Below are 13,913 nucleotides of genomic sequence, written 5' to 3'. Positions count from 1 at the left end.
ATTTTGCCAGACTGTACGGATCCCTTCGTGTGCGAGTCCGACTCACACTTGACAGGTTTTTTAGGTTAAAATTATACAATATTATTTATTATTTTGACACTTGTATAAAGCTGTACCTACAATATTATAAATGGGAAAGTGTGTTGTTTATTTTATTTGTTGTTTTGTTGGTTTGTCCTTCAATCACGGCGCAATTATTATTGAGTAAAGTTTTTTTTTTGCATGGATAAAGACCAGCCGGGCGATTCAGAACACTCGATTCGGTAAGTTATCGTTCGATAAGACGTATTTTTCAATGAAGAGTAGGTACGTCTTATCGAACGGTAACTTACCGAATCGAGTGTTCTGAATCGCCCGGCTGAATGACATAGGCTACTTTATCCCGAGTTATCCCGATTTTTAAAGACCTAAATATACGCTGACGAAGACGCGGGCATTAGCTAGTGATAAAATAAATATAATCGAATACCTATAGGTACGAGACGAGTATAAATTATAAGCTTTGAGTTTGTATATGTGTCTGTATGTTGTATAGAATATGTACCTATAATTAAGTATTATCTTTTTGATTAGGACTCTTTAGTATTCAACATAAAAATTATGTTACTTTAAATTAGTACTTAGGTATTATTATTTAACTAGATAATTGCCCGCAACTTCGTTCGCGTGTATTTAGGTTTAATAAATGCCATAGGAATTCTCTGATTTTCCTGGATGACATCCATTTAACATACATACTTACAGACATACACATTTTCGCATTTATAATAATACTAGCCGATGCCCGCGACTTCGCCCGCGTGGATTTAGGTTTTTCGAAACCCCGTGGGATCTCTTCGATTTTCCGGGATAAAAAGTAGCCTATGTGCTAATCCAGGATATTATCTATCTCCATTCCAATTTTCAGCCAAATCCGTCCAGTAGTTTTTTGCGTGAAGGAGTAACAAACATGCACACACACATACAAACTTTCGTCTTTATAATATTAAGTGTGACTAGTATGGATTAATTAGGTATAATTTAATAATACTTCCTCAAGTTATAAACACAAAAAAAGTGGTGCATTTTTAGGACATGGTCATGGGTATATAAATTATAATAGGTTTCTCTTTGAAAACATTCCTAGTAGTTTTGTTAGACATACGTTCTATTTACTAAGGTAAAGTACCTACGTACCTACCTAACAAAAACAGTAAATAAACTTCTTGCGTTATCTCATAATAAATTAGATAGCGATGTATTAATTTATAATTAGGTAAGTACATAAATAAATAATATTTACCGACTAATATAAAAACTTACAACTATTAATAAAAAATACTTTAGTAAAATATTACCCAAAAAAAAATTATGTATGGAAGTACCTTGATAGATAAAATTAAGTATATTAGAATGTGAATAAGTACTTACTTATTTTGTACTTAATTTGATTTACTTATAATACATAAAAAAGGCGCGATAGCCTGCTGGTTAATTAGTATGTTGGCCTCGTATTCGGGAGTCCGGGGTTCGATTCCGGGCATGAACCTCTAACTTTTCGGAGTTATGTGCGTTTTAAGCAACTTTACTACAGCAAAATTAAGCATCACTTGCTTTAATGGTGAAGGAAAACATCGTAAGGGAACCTGTGTGCCTGAGAGTTATCCATAATGTTATCAAATATGTGTACCTTGGTACCTACACAAGTCTGCCAATTCGCACTTGCCCAACATGTTAGACTATGTTTTTTTTTATTTTTTATTCACTATAGGTAAGCGGTGATATAACAATATAGGAATCCGTGCTCGGTAGTGCGCCGGTGGCGATGGGTCGCTGATGATATTGATGATGACAAAAATAAGATAGGTTTATTTATATTGTTACCTTTCTACTTAATATGGAGAAATAGGGGTTGAGTAATTTTTTATAGAGCACTGCCTTAGGCTGTGATTACACCTGTAAGTTTTACTCACGTAAGTTAGTAGCTCACGTAAGTAACTTACGTAATTAGTTTTCGACAAAACTAGTAGGTAGGTAAACACTCTTATGAGTAGTTTATTGTACTTATATTCTTACAATTTTCGTAAGCTGAAATATTTACTTACGTAAGTAAAACTTACAATTGTAATCGCAGTCTTAGGTAAATACCTACGAGCTAAATAGGTAAAAGATCAATGTATTTAAAAGTAGGATATATATGCGTTGAGGGGAAAAAATAATAAACAAACAGGTGCCTACCAATAATTTTATTTAACTTCAAATCAAAAGGCCTTTTTCTTATTACATTGTAAGTACAATAAGTGTTTTAAATTAAAGTATTAGCTGGGTGTTTATTTTGGACATGGACCATCAAAATGCAATAAATTATATTAAAAGAGAGAATATGGTTTTATTTCATTAGTTAAAATCTAAATGATGTCTTGCATTTTAAAATATCCTTATTAAATATTAAGTAGGTAAATATAGAAAGGCTCATTATAATCTTTATTCATACTCGTAGATCTGTTCTTATATAGGTAAGTACCTATACACGTATGACGTAGTAAACAGATATTATGATAAATTATATTTAAAGCCAAATTACTTAATATACCCACCTAAAGTCAGTAACATTGAATTTCAGTAATAACTATAATATCAACAACAGAAAAGTACCTAGCTGGCTCACTATAACCAATTGAATCGCTGAAAGTTGAAATTGGTTGAAATTACCTTTTCTTAACAGCGCTGAAGCCGCTGGAAAATGTTTCTGGGCTCAATCAATAAAAAGACCAACTGCTCTTAAGTCTTTGGTTCCACGATGTTCAACTCAAAGGATTATTTTGTTACTGTATTGGTACAAGCTAAGTAGCTTTTGTACGAAATTGTTAAAGTGAGGAATTCATAGTAATGAATAACCTCAATATAATATATGCTTGAAAGTTGAAATTGTGGCGATTAGTCTGTGGCAAACTTCATTCCGTCGGAGAATTTTCCCCAGAACAGACGTTACGTATTTTCCGTATTTTCTGCGTAAACCGCAAACTGTAATTATAATATATCGAATAGATAACTGCTATATTAAAGTTCTTTTTAAATCATAATGTAATCGGATGTTGTTGAAATATGCATAAAAATAGTTATAAATTAAAATGCAGTTTCGAAGAAACAATTTACCTACTAGGTTAACTAAAACATACGTGTAGAGGAAAAGCGGAAAGGAAAAGGAAGATACTAAAGCATTAAATAAAAAGGTAAGTCCTATTTAATAGTCTAATAGATTTGAGAACCAATTAATATAGGGTTGAAACTATTAAAATAGCACTTAACTATGATTTACCTAGGTACATACCTATATTTTGTTGTATTCGTGTTTTGTATAATAGGTATACTTATTATTGTAACTACTACTATTGTATTGTATTATAACTATACTATTGTAATGTGAACTTTAAAACATGAATTTTGTAGATTGGTAAGTATAGCCTTTAATCTCTATCTTATAGTTTGTTTTATAAAGAAAATGTTCTTAGTTTGAAATTATGATTCTGGTGATGGTGGCCTCAATAGCTCAATAGTTAAAATCTTAGGTCGTAGGTTCAAATTTCACAGGTTGCATTCGTTGACTTCAATTGAAACATTGTTTAGTAAGTGCATGTACATATCTATATTAAATAATTTATTGAAGTTTATAACATAATGCAGGATGTTGCATGTAGGAAATATTGGTTCCACAGACTTGGACATCTTTAAACAAATCCATACTTTTCCATACTAATATTATAAATGCGAAAGTGTCTGTCCGTCTGTCTGCTAGTTTTTTCACGGTTCAATGGTCAAAGCTACAGAGTTAGCTTACACCTGCGGGGCGAACATTAGCTAGGTACTTTTTATCTCTACTTTACTCTATACTTTAATTAATTGTGATACCTTTTTAATTACCTATTAACGAGCGAGGGCATGTAGAAATATCTGAATAATTCACATTACCTATAATTCCTCATCCGAATTTCGTAATTTTCTTTCGTCATAATTTTATTGACCTAGGTCAAAAACTTTATCAACAACAACTTTACAATCTAGGTCGGTACCTACCTACATTAAAAGTTTCAATATAAGTAAAAACGCACTATCAGCAGTTTTATCAGCACAAAATGGATTTTATGTAATACCTAGGTACATGTATTTGCATAGATTATACTCTTACTTATATGATGCTTTATTTTGAACCGCTTTTGGTCAACTTATTGACGAAATCTGACGTTTTTACCGATTTCCTATGCAAAATATATATATAAAAAGCTTATAGTCTCGATTAAAAATGTGCCGATTGCAACTCATTAGTATAGTGGTCCTTAGGTCATTACTTACGGGCTACGGCTACTCACATTACTATCTAGTATGATTTGTGTTATTAATAAAGAGCCAGTCAAATGTTATCATCAATTATAAATATTACGTTTACTAGTAGTGTAGTATCTTTAGCAATGCCATTTTAGTAAGATTTATAGATCTTATTTAATCAAGAACAATAAGGCTCGTTAACTATGTACCTACCTAAAGATGCTGAAATAATATATGGACTTCTTTTATCATTAACTCATGCGTCTTAAAACTGAAATAGGTATTTGTATAATATCTAGTTGGGTTTACTATGTTGTTTCAATCAAAATGATAATGTTTGTACTTTCAAATAGTAAGAAATTAGTCAATTACATTTACATAGTTAGATAAGTACATAAGATAAAATACGATACTTACTTGATATCAGATTTAAATCATTCAGAAAATCAAAATAGGATTCCTACCACCTGTCCTTACTTTCTCAGAGAGAGATCCTACCTAATGAGACTGAATACAAATAAATCAATGATACTTTAAGAAAATGTCACTTCCGTCCGTTTTCTTCTAGTTAAGTATATAATATTATTTATTATTTATACCATTTGGAATTTATCTTAGTTACTTCCTTGTTGACAACTCTACTATGACGCAATTGATAAAATGTTAATCGCTAGGGAGTTCACTTATGGTGCTGAAACGTGGATACTGACAAACAGCCTTGTCCACAAATTCAAAGTCGCTCAGTGAACTATGGAGAGGACTATGTTAGAAGTTTCACTGAGGGATAAGATCCGAAATGAGGAGATCCGCAGGAGAACCAAGGCCACTGACACAGTCAAGCTATTTTAGCAAGCTGAAGTGGCAGTGGGCAGGCCATGCCTGTCGTAGAGGCGATGGCCGTTGGAGCCGGATGTTGATGATGATGAGGGTGTTCAATGTGTTCGTAATTTGTTGAAGTTTTAGAAGTTTCAGATATAACTAGCTAACCCCTAGAGGTGGCTCGCGAGTGGCACCTATTATTGACGTTGTAATTTATACAATTACAAGTGTAAATTAAAAATTTATAACACCCCCGACAAGTGAAGGTTACAGTAACTAGAAAAGAGCTGATAACTTTCAAACGGCTGAACCGATTTTTTTGGATTATAGCTAAGAATACTCTCGATAAAGCCACCTTTCAAACAAAAAAGACTAAATTAAAATCGGTTCATTAGTTTAGGAGCTACGATGCCGCAGACAGATACACAGATACACACGTCGAGCTTATAACACCCCTCTTTTTGGGTTGGGGGTTAAAAATTTGTAAAAGTTCGATTTATTTAAAAGGAAGATGAAAAATTGTAAGTAAATTAATTTATTATTTATTGTTTGTTGTAGGAAAAATGGCTGAGCCAATTTTCGGTATATGGGACTACATCATCATGTCTGCCACAATGATAGCATCTGTTCTTATTGGACTTTATTTCCGGTTTAGTGGAGGAAAACAAAAAACGAATGACGTAAGTCTTATCATATTTAATAGACCCTGTTATCTTGTCGCATTGATTTAATATACGTCAATATATAGACTAATTGGGTAGGTAAGGGATACTTATTATGACAAGTAGTTTAAAGTATAAAGCATTTTGTTAAATTAATTTTTGATTCTGTTTTTCGTTCACAGGAATATCTCCTAGCTGATCGGAACATGTCGATATTTCCCGTGGCTGTATCATTAATGGCGTCTTTTATGTCGGCCATCACCCTCTTAGGGGTATCAGCTGAAAATTATTACTACGGCATGATATTTATAGTAATTAACATATCGTACGGAATCGCCACCCCAATAGCGTCAAAATTATATCTTCCAGTATTTTTTGGACTACAGAAAACTAGTACTTACGAATACTTAGAGTTACGGTTTGGGCCACGAATAAGAGTGTTAGCATCTTTAACTTACACATTACAAATGGTTTTATACAATGGTATAGTTTTATATGCCCCTGCTATTGTTTTGGAATCAGTTACAGGTCTTGATAGACTGATTTCCATACTTGTAGTTGGGTTGGCTTGTACGTTTTATTCAACTTTGGGAGGAATGAAGGCTGTATTGTTCACAGATTTGTTACAGTCTTTTCTCATGTTCGTGGCCGTATTTAGTATTGTCATCTTCGCGTCAGTGCAACTTGGTGGGTTTGAGCAAATCTTCATCAAAGCACGAGAAGGCGGGCGATTAGATTTTTCAAAGTAAGTATGTTTTGCTTGTTTACAGATAACACGGCATCGTACCGGAACGCTAAATCGCTTGGCGGCATCCATTTGCCGGAAGGGTGGTAACTAGCCACGGCCAAAGCCTCGCACCAGACCAGACCAGAAATTTAGATATTATGAAATTCCAGACCCCTGCCGGGAATCGAACCCGTGACCTCCCACTAATAAGACAGTGATAACCACTGCGCCGATATGCATTTAACTTAGGACAAACACATTATTACGTTGTGGTGTGGTGCACCGTGACGCGATAAAAGAAAGAAAATGTTCAGTAGGTATTGTCTTTTTTTGTGTTTACAACTAAATTTTTTTTTTAAACACCTAATTGCTCTAACAGTAACCCTAATCAGTTTCAGCGTAGACCCAACGGAAAGACACACGTGGTGGTCATTGATCATTGGTGGATGCGTTACATATCTATCTTTATACGCTGTCAATCATACGCAGGTAATTTTAATATTGACTATTAACAAACTATCTAGTTAGTTGTTGAAAAGTAGGTAGGACTCGCTATTTTAACTCTGTGTGTCAACTGTAATTTCAAAAGTACGGTTCGCCTTTAAAATAAAGACTAAAATCGTACTTTTGACATGTAGGTACTTTGAACCTACTACCTACTTAACTACTAAAAAAATTGGTTGTCTGTAAAGTCGGTTTACTGACGATAGTTGAACGTGACAACAAAGGCCGATTGTGCTTCTTTGTCGCTCGTTCCGCGCTCTCGCTTGCACTTCAAGCCTTACATGGAACGCCTCAGAGCGAGGTAACGCCGCATGAGTCATGTTTTTTCGTGCGTGCAGCCGGCTCTATCGAATTATAAGACATTGTCACGTCAAAATACGTTCGGTACGCTAACATTTGTAAACGTTTTTATACTAAGTACCTAGTTACTTATGAAAATTTCCTCATGGCATTCCTACCGAGAAGAGCCAGCAAGAAACTTGGCGCTTGCTCTTCTCAAAGATTCGATTTACAATATTATGCCCATATTATGCCATGTATAAAAATAATTGCAGTCCCATGCATTGCTAGAGCAAGCTGCGAGTCGAATCCACGTCTTTTATCAATCTTTATACAATATCTTTTATCAATCTTTATATCTTATAAGTACAATACTTTTTTCAGGAGCATACCTCCTTTTAATATATTTTTGGAAAATGTGTAAAGGCAAATCTAAAATTAAATGCGGATTTTGTTATAAAATTTTATACAGTTTCTCTTCTCTTATACACATTCATACAGTTCCTCATACTAAAATCGCTTATTCATCCATCCCATACCACTACCACCCCATGCCACTCACCATGCGCTGTCAATGTCGCACCACGCTACCCTCGTTCCCTTTGATTCCGCCTTAAAAATATTTAACATAGGAATATTTACGCAGGTACAACGCCTACAAACTGTGAGCACGTTGGATCGATCACAGAAGTGCCTATGGTGGAGTTGGCCTGTGCTTTCGGTTCTAAGTTTTGCCACTTGCACGAGTGGCTTGAGCATGTACGCCGTATATGAGGATTGTGATCCGTTGGCAAGCAAACGCATAAGTGCAGTAAGTATAAAATTTTCTGTTAAAAATTTTGATAACGTCTTTTATATAGAGTACCTTTCCACCAGGGAGGTACGTATAAAACGAAGTATGTAGGTATAACCACTTATGAGCTTAAGTACCTACTTATTCATTAGGAAAAAAGGATTAGTGAGCTAGAATGACGGAAAGGCAGCCTCACTTTAATGCAATATTGCGTTGTCGGAGACAGTGAGAGGCTAAAATGCATCTTTTTGAATTCTTTTGTAAGGTGCAAAATTATCAACTGGGTCTCAAAAACAAAGTAATAGATTATTATTAAGTACTTTCATTATTAAATTTAGCCCAAGGCTCAAGGAAAATTGCAGTAAATTCGAATCGAAACAAACGTATAGGTATTTATTTTTTGTAAAGTGAGACGCGAACAAACGAGAATATGCACAAAATATGCACATTTAGTTACATACCTAATGGAGGCATATTTATTTTCAGTAAATATACTTTTTATTAATAGGGGTAGAGGTAGGGGTAGGAGGAGGCCGAGCAGGGGGGGGGGGGGATGAAATGGAGGTGTAAAGAGCGTCTGAGATTTTACATCTATTTATAATGAAACTCGTTGTACTTTTAAAGTAAACTGGTACATAGTATGAACGAATAGTTTATTTTTATGATAATGTGCTAGGTGCTATTTCATAAGGAGATAAGTAGGTACAGTAAAAATAAATACATACCTGCATCATTCAGATCTTTTATCGCTTGTTATCTCCGACAAGCATAGACATAATCCCGACTCTTGAGTAACGTTGCTATGAAATGTAAGACGTGTTATCTTTGATGCATTTAATGAACTCATATACATATATTGTACAAGACAGCGCTTTAGATAAATTCGTTTAGGATCCAAAAATTAGAATGCTATCACCAGGATTTTGAGCAATACCAACTGGATCAGAAGTTTCAAAAGTTATAAAAGATAAAACTTGAAAATCATTTTAGAAAATCATCTCATTTTCAGAGCTTAGGGTAATTGAATCATTTTCTATCTATCATAGCTACGTAGGTGTATAACTTACAGCGACTGACTGACTAACAGGTAATATGCACAGCTAATTCTTCACCGAAGACATACAGTTTAAATCGGTGGCCCTCAAAATTTAAAAGGAGAAAATGTTCCTTGAGATCCACTGAACTAGGATTTTGAGAAATACCAAGTGGATCAATAAATCACGCAGACGAAGCTGCGGGAATAAGCTAAACCAAATCAAAAATGTGTGTGTCTCTTAGGTTACGTCTGTGACTACCATCGCGTCGTTGGTTTAAAAATCTTTAACTTGAAAATTAGGTTTTTCAAAGTTTCCGCGTAGCGGTAATATGAATCTATAACTACTTACTACATGTCAACTTACAGCTATAGTTTATTTTAAAAATATTTCTTACTAGAGGATGCCCGCGACTTCGTCCGTGTAGGTTATTGAAGATCCTGTGAGAACTGTTTGGTTTTCCGGAATAAAAAGTTGTCTATGTTATTAACATGGACGCAAGCTACCTCGGTACCTTTCATACAAATCAGTTGAGCGGATGGGTCTTTAGGAATCCCGTGGGAACTCTTTGATTTTCCGGAATAAAAAGTAGCCTATGTCCGTCCCCGGGGTATAAGCTAACTCTGAACCAACAAATTTCGTCAGAATCGGTTAAAAGGTTAAGGTAGCAGACAGACAGACAGACACACTTTCGCATTTATAATATCAGTATGGATTTGAAACTCGTTTATTTCCTCAGATTGACCAGCTAATGCCATACTACGTGGTGGACGTGATGAAGTCAGTGCCGGGCCTGGCGGGCCTGTTCGTAGCCGGCATATTCAGCGCCTCTCTGTCCACAATATCTGCCGCCTGTAATGCACTTGCCGCCGTTACTTTATCTGACTACGTTGGAAGGTATATTAACAATATTAGTTTTTAACCCCCGACCCAAAAAGAGGGGTGTTATAAGTTTGACGTGTGTATCTGTGTATCTGTTTGTGGCATCGTAGCTCCTAAACTAATGAACCGATTTTAATTTAGTTTTTTTGTTTGAAAGGTGGCTTGATCGAGAGTGTTCTTAGCTAAATCGGTTCAGCCGTTTGAAAGTTTTCAGATCTTTTCTAGTTACTGTAACCTTCACTTGTCGGGGGTGTTATAAATTTTTAATTTACACTGCTATTCTAATCCATTGGAGTGATAGGTATGAATGCACGTACGCTTTAGGGTAACCGAATGCTGAATGTCCTAATTTTGCCATAAAGTCTTTCTCGTACCTCCAAAATCATCACGAACCTAGATCCTGATCTGATAATCCTGAACTTCAGGCTCAAGCGGCAGTTTAAAATACGTTTTTCAATCACGCTAATAGTTATTGAATAATACCTCAGATCTGATTCTTCTTATATACTTTGTAGATGGTGTAAAGTCAATCCATCTTACGTACCTTGGCTAACAAAACTTGCAGCCTGTGCCTTCGGCCTAGTGTTTCTTGCCTTGGCCTTTATTGCGGAACACTTGGGCGGAGTCCTCCAGGCTGCCTTAACTATATTCGGTGCGGTGGGTGGACCTCTACTGGGCTTATTTACCCTGGGAATGTTCACCACTTATGCTAATGAAATGGTAAGTAGGACGATAAGGGTAGGTAGTGTTGTAAAAGTAAAGTAGGTAGGTGGTTGTCGTCAACTGATAGACATCCTGGACATTAGGTCTCTAGTAGAGACTTCCACTCATCACGTCTTGCACCACCGCAACCTGAATCTGGCGGCTCCCTGCGCCTCGTTTGATGTCTACCTATCCACCTAACGGGGAGTCTGCTAACTTTACGCTTTGACTATAACGTCTAGGGTCGGTCCTTCGACTATGACGTTCTTAGGTAATTCTTACAATTCCAAATCAATATACGTCGTTTTTAGGGTTCCGTACCTCAAAAGGAAGAACGGAACCCTTACAGGATCACTTTGTTGTCTGTCTGTCTGTCTGTCCGTCCGTCCGTCCGTCGTGTCTGTCAAGAAAACCTATAGAGAACTTTCCCGTTGGCCTAGAATTATGAAATTTGGGAGTGTTCAATAAAATCTATTGACTACCAAGTGGCATTTCCTTTATACCATACCTAAGTACCTTTGAATTATATTATAAACCTAAGTATGGCTAGAAACAAATCTAGTGATTAAAGAGTAGGTAGTGCTGTATCTTAATTTGTATTGATAAACCGATTTTGATAAAAGTAGGAGCAATATTTATTAAAGTCTCTTCATAAGCTTTTGAATTGCGAGTCTTACTTTTATTTATTTCTTTATTTGTTTTTCTTTTGATAATGCTGAAGAGCACGGAAATTTTTATTTTTATTAATTTCATTTAGAGTTTTCAGCTTCAGAAACACACAAACTATTTTTTTTTAATAAAAGTAGAAAATGTATAAAGTAATGAAATTAAAAGGTAATTTTCAGGGTGTATCGGTAGCACTATTGAGTGGTATGGCAATGACGCTTTGGATAAGTTTCGGGGGCCCTCGGCCGTCGCCGGTAAAGCTGCCAGTCAGTGTGGAAGGATGCCCCTTTAACGGTACATTGCCGATACAAACTCCGTCCCAACCTAGCGATTATTTCTACTTGTACAGGATCTCGTATATGTGGACGAGTCCGGTAAGCAACTTGTTTTACGAGTAGGTATGTAAAATGTTGCAAGGATTTCGTTTATGTCCGTCTGTCATAAACAGACAGACAGATTAAAAATACACTAGGTATAAGAGCTGTAAAGTTAAGTTATAGGCGGTAGGACCGCCTGCGGTTAATGTGGACAATAATAATTAAATATTGGCGAAATATGTGCAAACGAAAAAAAAAAAGATTCTGACGAGTTGAGAACCTCCTCCTTTTTTCGAAGTCGGTTAACAAAATAGTAGGTAGGTAATAATAAACGATAGAACTGCATCAGTGAAACACTGCGTTACAGTTCTATCGCCCATCCCATCAGCGCAAAAATTTTACACGTACCTACTTATATGACTAACACTGATTTTATTGTACCCAGTAGGTACAAAAATTAAAATTTTATATAATTTGTAAACTAACACCAGTTTTGGTTTTACATCTATCGGAACGAAGTTCATATTATTTATATCATTCATAATATTATTATGTTTCCAAGCTACAGAACCTTTGGTGGGCGAGTTTGACTTACATTTGATCGGTTTTTTAGATTGGCTTCATATGGGTCCTCGTGGTAGGCTCTGTGATATCTCTCATTTGGAAACAGCAACAGCCGTGGCAGAAAGCAGGCCATACTCACCCCGACCCCGCACTCTTCACACCACCTTTGGCAAGTAGGCTAAGGTTACGAAATGAAGAAAAACCCAGTATTCAGGTAAGTTGTTAAACTCTGTAAAATGTTCAGATCATAATACTGAAAACACCGAAAGATCCGATTACCAATAGTGTCGAGCTTCTAAGGACTCAAAAACAGCTGGCAAGAAACTTGCCATCCTCAACAAAGTCAAGCGGTACTTTACGCTGAAACAGCTTCTTATCTTGTACCAACCGTACTTTTACTTGTACTTGTTGTTCTTGTTGTTCGATCGTGCACGGAGTACCTAACTACTGCAGCCATTAAATAAGGTGGCTCTGTCAAGTACCGGCTTGATTCATTGAATTCGGTGGATCGTCGTGCTAGAAAATTCATTGGTAACGAAGCGCTGGTCACTAGTTTGGAACATCGGTGCAAAGTTGCCTGTCAATTGATATTTTACAGGATATATTTCAGAAAGTGTGCTGAAGAACTTTTTGACCTAGTTCCTTCTTCACCTTTCTTCTATCGTACCGTAAAACAGTTGCAAGGCCACGTACTAAGTGATTTGCTCCTAGTTCCTAATTCGGACCATTAGAATATGGAATGCCCTTCCAGCATCAGTTATTCCCTCCACTTTAATAAACCTTCAAGTCAAGGCATCTTCTAGGCAAGCGAGATCCATCTTAGGCTACATCATCACTTGCTAATGGGCTATAAAAAAGATCTAACAATTTATTTGTTGTCTACTCACAATTTATTTTTTCCAGTAAGTAATTGCATATTAATTAATTGTAGATGGAAACAACCACAGCACGCTGAACTCTTGAAAGCTCGAGCATTCAATTATACCTAATAAGTACCTATTTATATAAGAAGAACGCATACGCAAGTATTGTTAGTATTAACAAATTATGCTTATTATGATAAGAAGATGTTCCTAAATAACAAGAAATCCAACAAGGATAGAAGATTTCTTGTATATTTCTTGAACAAGGATAGATATTATTTATCCTTCTTCCTTTACAACCTCTCCAGTCTCCTGCAAAGTTTCACTGGTCTCAACTGGGATCTCTTATAGAGATAAGTGTCCACTTTTTAACTATAATTTTTTACCGTTACAAATTGGTACGAATAAAATAAAAAGGAAATTGTTATGTTAAAGATGAAACTGTGATAATAATGCAACATGTGCTTCCAAACAGCTTCGTACTTATTAAAATACGTACTTAAAATCGCAACATCCTCGGAAACCAAAAAAATGTATGTTAGTACCTATTATGCGACAATAACCGATTCTTAAAACTAGTCTAGAACTTAGAACTAAGTCTAGATACTATCATTTTAAAATTGAAAATACAGCCATATCAATATATAAAGTCTAGGAAAATTCGATAAAAAAAGGTTCAACTTCGGAAAAAAATCCGGAAAGTTAGCTATTCGTGAAAAACTATTTTTGTGTGACCTTTGGCCCCTTATAAAAATTTAAGCAATACTCTGATCAATCGGTAGGTACTGTACGATTAGTT

At 35.6% G+C, this 13,913-nt stretch overlaps 1 protein-coding gene across 2 annotated transcripts; it reads left to right on the top strand.

Moving 5' to 3' along the window:
* Window positions 1-2,924: 2,924 nt before the first annotated feature.
* Window positions 2,925-13,743, top strand: LOC123867773 (putative sodium-dependent multivitamin transporter). Of its 2 annotated transcripts, XM_045910023.1 has the most exons (11): window positions 2,925-3,202; window positions 4,689-4,706; window positions 5,677-5,801; window positions 5,966-6,528; window positions 6,903-6,999; window positions 7,940-8,104; window positions 9,860-10,017; window positions 10,518-10,722; window positions 11,550-11,744; window positions 12,301-12,465; window positions 13,183-13,743. In XM_045910023.1, the coding sequence occupies exons 3-11, from the start codon at window positions 5,685-5,687 to the stop codon at window positions 13,204-13,206; spliced, it is 1,689 nt and encodes a 562-aa protein (XP_045765979.1). In that variant the 5' UTR covers window positions 2,925-3,202; window positions 4,689-4,706; window positions 5,677-5,684; the 3' UTR covers window positions 13,207-13,743. The 2 variants fall into 2 exon arrangements, with proteins under 2 accessions (XP_045765979.1, XP_045765978.1); XM_045910022.1 differs by lacking the exon at window positions 4,689-4,706 and having other exon boundaries at window positions 2,925-3,212; window positions 5,680-5,801.
* Window positions 13,744-13,913: the final 170 nt, after the last annotated feature.

Source organism: Maniola jurtina, chromosome 8 (genome assembly GCF_905333055.1).
Source record: "Maniola jurtina chromosome 8, ilManJurt1.1, whole genome shotgun sequence".
Lineage (NCBI taxonomy): Eukaryota > Metazoa > Arthropoda > Insecta > Lepidoptera > Nymphalidae > Maniola > Maniola jurtina.
This window is presented reverse-complemented; position numbering and strand designations above follow the sequence as displayed.